The 10099-nt window shown below is 32.7% G+C and overlaps 1 protein-coding gene across 1 annotated transcript; it reads right to left on the reverse strand.

The window, feature by feature from the left end:
* Positions 1-5222: 5222 nt before the first annotated feature.
* Positions 5223-7073, reverse strand: LOC120187761 (uncharacterized methyltransferase C3H7.11-like). Its single transcript, XM_039191390.1, has 8 exons — positions 6986-7073; positions 6836-6897; positions 6441-6491; positions 6316-6342; positions 5776-5880; positions 5547-5654; positions 5387-5458; positions 5223-5270 (listed from the first exon to the last, which is right to left on the reverse strand). The coding sequence occupies exons 1-8, from the start codon at positions 7071-7073 to the stop codon at positions 5223-5225; spliced, it is 561 nt and encodes a 186-aa protein (XP_039047321.1).
* Positions 7074-10099: the final 3026 nt, after the last annotated feature.

Consider the following 10099-nt stretch of genomic DNA (forward strand, 5'->3'; position numbering starts at 1 on the left):
GGAAAAAATGAATTTAGGATTCCAAGAACACCGTTATGGTGTGTCGCTTACATGTGACGTTTGGAGTTCCCCTCATAATACCGGAAATTCTTTTTTAGCCGTTACTTCACATTGGTTAGATCAAGATAATTGGCAAATGATGAAAAGAACAATCACGTTTGAATTATTCGGTGAGCCGCATACCGGTGCTAATTTATTTACACTTTTAAAAAGGGTAATTTATCTTTATAAATTAGAAAATAAAGTTTTTTCTATATCCTTTGATAATGCATCGAATAATACAAACGCGGTTCCAAGATTGAAAATATTACTTTCACCGATTTTAGACAGTGCGTTTTTTCATACCCGTTGCGTTGCACACATAATTAATTTATCCGTGCAAGCCGGTTTGGAGGTTATTGAGCCGATTATATTAGAATTTAAAACAATGATAAAATCGGTTCTTTGTAACAACAACAAAAGACTAAATGATTATAAACGATTTTGTAAGTCCGTTAATAAAAAAGCTTTGGGTCCTAATTTGGATTGTCCAACTCGTTGGAACTCAACTTGGATGATGATGCATACTGCCTTAAGGCAAAGGGAAACATTGCAAACATTTCACGATCGGCTTTTTGAGAGGGGTCATGTCCCAAACATTTATCCGGATTCGAGTTGGGAAACTATAGCCAAAATAACCGATTTGCTTGGGGTTTTTAAAAATGCAACAACTTTTTTATCCGGTGTTTATTACCCTACTAGCCCATTGGTTCTTAATCAAATATTTTTGTTGGCTACCTGACTAAATGACTTTGAATTTGAAACCGAAGTTTTTCAAGAAATTGACTTTGCAATGAAGGAAAAACTTTTAAAATATTTTAAGGAGATTCCCCCCATTTTTACTTGTGCTGCCGCTTTAAACCCAACGTTAAATGTTGGCGGGGTTGAAACACTAATTGAACAAATTGCGTTTGCTTTTAATCTAACCGATGATGAACCCAACTTTGTCCAAAACCAAATAAATTATTTTAACAAATGTTTTCGAGACATGTTTGCAATTTATTTAACTAAATACGGATCAAGTAGTGTAATACACGATCAAATGAGAATGAATGCGGAATCATCTAGTAGACGTCCAAGTAACATAAATTTGAATCTTTTTAACACTCTTGTATATTCCCAATCCAAACGATCACGTACTACCACCCCAAGTAGCGAGTTGGGAAATTACATGTCATGCGATTTTCTATCAAAAATGACATTTGAAGAGTTTGAAAGTTTGGATATTTTGGCTTGGTGGAAAGAAAAGGAAGCACAATTTCCGATTCTAGCCGCCATGGCCCGTGATTTACTAACCGTCCAAGCTTCTACAGTAGCTTCGGAATCCGCTTTTTCTGTTAGTGGCAGGGTTATATAGCAACGGAGATCAAGACTAAGTCCCGAGTCGGTGGAAGTATGCATTTGTTTAAAGGATTATTTGGATGGAGCGGCTCGTAAGCAACATATCACCACCCTAGAAGATGCAATTGATGCCGATTTAGAAGCAAACTTACACATTGAAGAAGTCGAACTTGGAATATCCCCTCCAAACGAAGAAGGCGAAGATGATGAAGAAGAGATGGCAATGTAGTTTATTTTTAAACTTTATTTCAATTATCGTAAACTTTGTTTCAATTATCGAACTTGAAGTTTTTAAGTATTTGAATTTATCAAACTTGGAAGTTTTTAAGTATTTGAATTTATCAAACTTGGAAGTATTTAAGTATTTCAATTATCGTAAACTTTGTTGCAATTGATGACGATGTAATTTTAATAATATTAAAATCGGTTTTTTATAACCGGTTTTTTAAAAAAACTGGTTTTTTTAAAATCGAAACCGGTTACACCGGTTAGGATATCCGACCCTCCAAACCGGTTAAAAACCGAACCGGTTATTTTATAAACCAATTTTTTTTCTATGGGAAAAAACCGGATCGGATAAAAACCGATCCGGATCGGATTGAAATCCGACTTCTGTGCAACCCTGGATAGGACTACGAATGTTAAATGTAAACTACTTTCATTCAAGGCGTTTTTCTTTTAAAAAAAACTCAGATTCATTTTTAGCAAAACAATCCCAAACAACATTAATTAGAAAAATACCTCCAAATTGTCCACATAGGACTACCTCGTGTTCTACAAAATACGTAAAATGAACTTACGTTACACAACCCGCGAGATACATTCTACGTGGATGAATTTTTCAAATCACCCAATTTAATATTTCTATAAATGACCTCACATTCTGCGTAGCACGAGGTCCCCAAGAATTTGAAGCGTCAAATTTAATTATCGCATGATTTGAAATGGACCTCGTTGTATGCATAACATGAGGTCCCTATTGCAATAATAAAAATATCAAACTATTTTATGAACTAGGTTAAATTAATCATTATATTTTTATTGTATTATAAAATATATAATAATAATAAAAAAAGCTCTATTGTAATAAATAGTCAATACTTATTAAAATTAAAATTCATTCTATTGTAACATCTTACAAAAAAAAGTTGCTTCATGGTTCCAAAAACAAGAATCATAACAAGTACAGAGGGTGTTCCCTAGTTGCCAAACTTGGTCAATTGAAGCACGTGGACAATTGTTATCACAATTATAGTATTCAATTAGTTCTGGAAAGGCAAGGTTGTTACAACTGCACAATATTAAGCCTACAAAACATTAATCTCTGAACGAATAGCTTCTAAATTTATTTTCATAGAATTGTTGAGATTGAGAGATTTCACGGTTCGAAGTCCTTCATCTCTTAATTCACACCAGAGCAAATTAGAATAATGCTATAGACATATGTGGCCTTGATATTATCTTTATCGTCTGCTCTCTTCAAACAATGCAGACTGGACTCCAAGTTTCTTCCATTAAAATAATTATACATGCCTCATCTATATAATGCTTCGTGATTGTTACTAGCTTTGCATCTTTATTGAAAACTTATCTCGTTTTAAGTTAACAGAATGACACAAATATTCTTCATTGAAACATTTTGATAGATGTAATTGTGCTCGAGGCTTAGTGAAAAGTCTTGCAACTCAATCGCATATTGACGAAATCGACGATAAAATCAAACTCCACATACATAAGAATTTTCGATAACACTGCTTTTGTGAATAACTCCTCATTATTACTATACAATTTTTTAGTCATCATTTTGAAATATGTTGAGAAAACCCTACATATGGGCCCCTATTTATAACATTCCTTATACCCTTTTCGAAGCGAGGAATTGAAGGACCTCACATTATACAAGACGCGAGGTCCGTTGTAAAGATGTGACTTTTAATTTGAATAAAATCTAATGTATTAGGATTGACCACGCGGTCTTCAAAATGCGAGGTCTATTCATTTCCAGGCCTTGATTTAGTTGTTTATATGCATGTTCGAGGCATTTTCTCGGGTTGTAAATTAGAAAACTTTTGTAATTTATAAGATTAGTGGCGTAGTATTTGAACTTATCTTTTTGTTGAGTCTAATATAGGCACATAAAAGACATTATGAACGGTAAAAATCGCATTAAAAAATGATTTCAAAGCTTGATTTAGTTGAACTTATCTTTTTGTTGAGTCTAATATAGGCATGTTCATGGAGTATTTATGGGAAGTTAATCAAAATATTTGTGTAATTTTTTATCTTAGAGGCGTAGTATTGCAATTTATCGTTAAATTGAAACTGATATCAACACATACGAGACATTGTAAGGGGTAAAAATTGCGTTAAAAATGGTTCCAAAGCTTGGTTCTTACATGACAAAACAAGCTAAAATTGCTTGATAGACATGTTCGTGGAGTATTTCCGAGAAGTTAATCAAAACATTTGTCTAATTTTTGAGCTGAGAGGCGTAGCATTGCAACATACCTTTCGATTGAAACAATACTAACTTAAATAATATTACTATATTTAAACTTAAATAATAAACATTTAAAACATAATTTATAAAAATACTCACTACTAGAAAACCCCCCTTTAATGACGTGCATTGCGCGTCATCTATGGGTGCAGATGACACACAAATACGCATCGTTGAAGCCACCGACATAAATCTTAGATGACACGTAATTGTGTGTCATAAATCTATGACGCGCATTTATGACACGCATTTATGAAACACATTTACGACGCTCATTTATGACGCTCATTTATGACACGTAATGCGCGTCATTGAAGCCCCCGTCATAAATGAAGATGACACACATTTGTGTCATAAATTTATGACACGCATGTATGGCTTACATTGCGTGTCATTGAAGCACACGTCATTAAAAAAGATGACACACATTCATGTGTCATGATTGTATTTCTTAAATTATATATATATATATATATATATATATATTATAGATTGACAAATAATCAAACTAAATCACATTTAATGCCTCATAATACTAAATATATATATCATATTATATATAAGCAATCCATTTGCATACAATATATTCACTTTAAGTTATCAAAAATATTGTAATCATATGTCGATACAAGGAACAAATAAAACAAATTAAAGAATAAAAACCTGATTCAACCATTAATCACACAGTAACTTGATAATCATACTAAAGTAAACTTGAACATCTAAAAACTAACAAAAGTAAAATATATTCATTCAAAAGCTGAAGGAATATAATGAATTGTTACAAGACATTTTACAACAAAAAGTACCTTAGTCTCATCTACATCCAGAAGAAACTGCAAGGAAACAAAGAAAACAATAGTCAAACAACATGAACAATGAAAATGGCATCACCTTGAAAGTTAATGTGTTCATTGATGACCCCTTATGCAAATATTGCAACAAAAGATCATAGGAATACTGTCAAAGTGATTGACAACAAATTCAACAGTAAATGAGGAAACGAATAGATTCTTTTCTTATCTATTAGCAGTTACCAAAGAAACAATTTACGGCTTTTACCTGACATATCTTGATGTTAACTTTACTCGGCCTAAGAGAACGAGAAAATTCCATCTCCTGATTAAGGAAACAACTGATGGTGAGTACAAAAAAATAGAAGTGATTAGTAAGTAAAAAAAAAAGGAAGAAAGAACAATATGTTCCACTTCCAAATGAGACTGAGAAAGAACCCCTTCCAACTTTTGAAGGTGTCGTGAGTGCATCAACTCATGGTCTTCATGAAAGGTATTGAAGAAAATTCTAGCTGCAATAGAAATCAAAATTATTTGAGACAAACTTATCAAAGGTCACCAACAACATAGTCTCGGAACAACACATGACCATTTGGCTGGAAAGACAACAAAAAATTTGAAAATGAAGAAAGTTACCAAGTTTAGTTTTAAAAGCAAGGTATATAAGAAATATTTATAAATATTGCTATTATGCAAAAATATTATCAATGACCTTGAGAATTTTTTTGATATTCTGTAAGACTAAAGGCATCTTCTCTGGCGATACTACAGATAACACAAAAATCTACTTATAATGTCAGCCATCGTCGATAGAAAAAAATACATGAGCACTCATGGCAGATAATGAAATATCCAAATGATTATTCAAATACCATGGTTACAACATTGACAGAGGCAAGAGAAATATGTTCGCTAAGGTCATCAGTGGCCAGGTCACAGACGAAAGCACTTACACGAGTCTCATCAAAGTATTTATGCGCCTACAATAATATGGGAAAATAAATCATTCAAGCTGATATACCTATTAATACTGAATTTTAAAATAATAGGAACTCAACCTCCTATTATGAAAAATGGAGCAATTAGGACAAGAAACTAAACCTTAACCAAATTAATTGCTCGTTGTGAAAAGTCACATGCATAAACAAAAATCTCTGGGTATGTAACATTTAGAGGGAATACATCATTTCCAACACCACAACCAACCTGATTACCAAGGTCACAATATTAGTTCTATAATATATAGAAACCTTACATGTGAATTTAAGAACCTTAGACAAGAAGGGGAACTACTTAACACACACTATAGGGAACAATAAAGTCAAGTTCTACCATATATAGTGACCAACATTCAATAAGGTTTGCCACACCATTCACTTCAACAATAAGGGCATCTCGAATAAGATTACCAGACCATTTAGAGGAATAAAATAAGAATTCATAGGGAAAGCATAAATGTTAGCACTATTCTCATTTACTCAAACTCAATTAAAACAAGTCCATTTCCAAATAACCTAGCATTAAAAGAGAACTTATTGCGGATTCAAACTCAAGAAAATAGTATTAGTAGGAAGACTATTTATTTACCACAAAACAGATATTGAACGGATAATATGTAAGTGAATATGTTAAGTGATTTACCTCCAAAATAACTTTTCTTCCGCTTCTCTGATTTAATAAAAAAAATAGTTAAAAAAGGAAACTAATAACCTTGAAGAATTAAAAAATCAAAAACAAAGAGAAGAAAATAGTTAGCTTCGACTCACAGAGAAGTATTGATCCCATTCCTTGTCCAGGTAGTTCCGATCTTTAAAAAACTGAAACGATAGGAATTAAACAATTTCAAAATCATTATACCAAAGAACATAATAAAATTTCTGTAGCAGTGGTTCTATATAAGTTGCAACTTTTCGAAGTGATCCCAAAAAGAACCTTGCTGTTTGTCACAACCATTGCTAGTACAAACCTGAAATTTAGTAACATTCAATCATCAACCTTATGTATCTATTATAGCATTTAACATTATTTAACAGCCAGTCCAAAATCTAGGTTTGGGGAGTAGATGTAGTGCATTTAAGTAATAACACAACATCTCAACAATGACCTTAGTAGATATAAAAAGGGGTGAAAACAACTTCAACAAAACTGCAAGAGGACTAACTTTATCTTGATACCGTCTGTAGAACTGATCCCAATACTTCTTAGCATCTCTTTCATACTTAACTGAAAAACAAAAGATCAAATTTAAAGCACCATGTATCGACTCAATGCAGGCCCATAACTGTGAGTAAAAGAGATCTAATTTGAGCACCTATCCAAAAGGGGGAAACTCCAGTGGTAGTGGATGGGTATATTTGTATCCTCTGCGCTGGTTGTTGGTTTTTCACACCATTTTGCATTTCAGACTCCATTATTGGACCAGCCTTAATGAAGAAAAAAAAGCAGAGTTTTGAACTTCCTGAAATATGAATTGTAATTAACAAATCTTAGAAGCGGAGAATTAAGATACCAGACATGTAATAGTGGACTCAGGGATTATCTTTTTTTAACTTATTAACAACGATATGTGATCCTGAAAACTTTGGTAGGAACATAATCCACGAACATTTGTAATTTATAAAAAAAATAAATACAAGAACGATTGAAGACAGTGACTTCACCAGACCTAATTTTCTCGTTACAAAACTGCTAACATGAATCAAATAACAAAATGTTGCTTTAACTTACCTACTAAACCAAGTCTTCAAAAAAAATTCAACATGCAATGGCGGGAGTAAAAATTTGCAAAGTATCAACACACAATAACTTGGTTTTGAAACAATAAAAACAATTCAGGAGCTAAATATTTGGTGGCGGGTCCCGACAGTCAATGCCGACAGCAAGATACAAAGCACTCAACAAGTGCTAATATCATGGATGCATTGATAAATGAGAAATGATAGCTTAGAAGAAGTCAACCCACAATCACTAGAAACACAGTTTTTAAATCTTAACAATCTTGTACATAATTCCATAGGATCACCCTGCACCTACATACACAAAACACCACCCTATAAATACACTAAAACACGCAAAAATATTGCACCGCCTACATAAAGATGAGAGGCCAAGTTCTAATTTACATTCTTCTACTAGCATGGTTCCTGCTTATAGATTCTCAACCCGAGGGCTCCCAAATCGATGTTCAAGCCATTGAATCAGGCAACCTTCTTTCTCTCTCTCAATTGTTTAAAGCATTCAACGTATATCATACACCTACAGCAAGCACATTTACAAACTTATGTAGTTTCTAAATTGTAATGCATTAATGTTTTTTCCTATAGTGCCAACAGTTCACTTCAAGTTTAGACCTCGAAGCCTAATATTGAGACTAGGCCTGTAAACGAACCGAACGCACACGAACGAAGGTATGTTCATGTTCGTTCATTTAATAAATAAACGAACATAAACGAACACGAACATAAACAAACAAATTTTTTTTTGTTCATGTTCGTTTATTAAGGAATATAACTTGTTCATGTTCGTTCATTTAATAAATAAACGAACATAAACGAACACGAACATAAACGAACAAGAACATAAATGAACACGAACATAAACGAACATAAACGTTGGAGACCCTACCTTCCATTGTTCTTTCATGAAAAATAGTCGACAATGCAAATCAACCAAATCTACAGTGATAAATAGCGTAAGAGTTTATTAGCAGTGATGAAATGTTTGAAGATATCAAATATTTCGATCGATCTTTTAAAGATATTAAATGATTCACACGACTTTAATTTAACGCTATAACATTTATCTTAGTGTTCCATGATTACATATGAACAATCATTTTCCGCTATTACACTCTTTTTCAAAAATTGCATAGAAATCTTTGTTTTGTTTTCTGGCAAATTCTATATATTTTTCTTTTTACTGATGCTCATATACTTCCGATTTTTACATTTATCTTCCCATTTATTTCTAGAAAGAAGTATTATGTTTTCTTGAGTTTTAGATGTGAAGATACCCACAATAACTTTACATATCAACTATTAAGTCAAATAAAACAGAGAAAGAGATGAAAACAGACCTGTAAAACTTCATATTGCACTATAATATAACTTGTTTTGAATTTTTCAGAGATCGTCTCCACTCTCCAGTGAACAATAAGATTTGGGAAAAAAAGGGGGGAAATGAATATAAGTGCGAGGTGTCTCACATGTTAACATATTGGATTTAATCTCCAAATAAAATTGGGTTAATTATGGAGTTGGTCATCAGAATATCAGATTAATATTTTTAAGATACTTACAAATTGGTCACCAAAATTGATTTAAGAAGATTGTGTTAAACATAAATGAATGAACATAAACGAACATAATCGAACGAACATAAACGAACATAACCAAACGAACATAACCGAACGTTCACGAACGTAAATGAACGAACGAGACCTATGTTCATGTTTGTTCATTTAATTAAACGAACAAAAATCTTGTTCATGTTCGTTCATTTAATAAATAAACGCACATAAACGAACTTCCCGCCGCACGGTTCATGAACGGTTTGTTGAACGTTCAGTTCATTTACAGGCCTAATCGAGACCATGTGCTAGAAATGCATTACCTACCTGGGTAAGAATCGTGTAATCTCTTTCAGCTTAAAATTGTTGTATTTATCTAGCTAGTATAACTAAATCCATTAGCTAAAAAAATCCTTGTTGCGGTGAAAAACAGGTTGAAATGAAGAAGATTCATAAATCCCCATCCGGACCGAACCCATTAGAAAAAACAGTTGATTGACAGCCAAGCAATGAAAAGGATTTTTCCATGAAAAAGCAGTAAAAGCAAGAAACAATGCTTTTTTCATTGAATTGAAACAATGAGAATCATGAAAATGACAACTACTTCGTGAATCTAATGAAAAAATCAACAGATCTGCGTCAAAAACTCAACTCAAATCCAGATTTTTAGCATTACGAAGAAAGAATCAAACTTCAATTCCAAAGGAAACAATTATATAAATATTCGTGTAGTAGAAGATAAGAAATGGAGATTGACCCATTATAAGACCCATTAAAACTGCCATAAAGACAAGCAAAACCCATAAATCAGATCTCTATAAAAGAAAGGATAACAAAATTTTAGTTAAACCCCATAAATGTTCAAAAAAGAAAATGAATAAACCTTGGAAGGAAGCAAGGAAAGAAAGCGTACTGGGATTCAATCAATAAAACGAATAAGCAAGTGTAGGAGGGAAAAAGAGAAAAAGGGGGAAGCATATGCGTGCGTGAACTGATTATCGAGGAGACCAAGGGAAGAAGCGGGAAATGATGAAAATAATGGGGGAGGAATTAAAATACTACTTTTATAGATAACGCACAATTAAAAGTATACTCCGTGTTTTTGAATTATGACTATTAAATATGACACACATTATT

The sequence above is a fragment of the Hibiscus syriacus genome, unplaced genomic scaffold (assembly GCF_006381635.1).
Source record: "Hibiscus syriacus cultivar Baekdansim isolate YM2019G1 unplaced genomic scaffold, ASM638163v2 tig00113725_pilon, whole genome shotgun sequence".
In the NCBI taxonomy this organism is placed as follows: Eukaryota; Viridiplantae; Streptophyta; class Magnoliopsida; order Malvales; family Malvaceae; genus Hibiscus; species Hibiscus syriacus.

Bases quoted from the DNA above. Each gene is read 5' to 3' on its own strand.
- LOC120187761 (XM_039191390.1), bottom strand. From the start codon at position 7,073: ATGCAAAATGGTGTGAAAAACCAACAACCAGCGCAGAGGATACAAATA. The intron at 6,343-6,440 runs GTGAGTCGAAGC...TTATTAAATCAG, and splicing joins AATGGGATCAATACTTCTCT to AGAAGCGGAAGAAAAGTTAT. The intron at 5,459-5,546 runs GTATTTGAATAA...CATTATAAGTAG, and splicing joins CTGTCAATGTTGTAACCATG to ATTTTTGTGTTATCTGTAGT.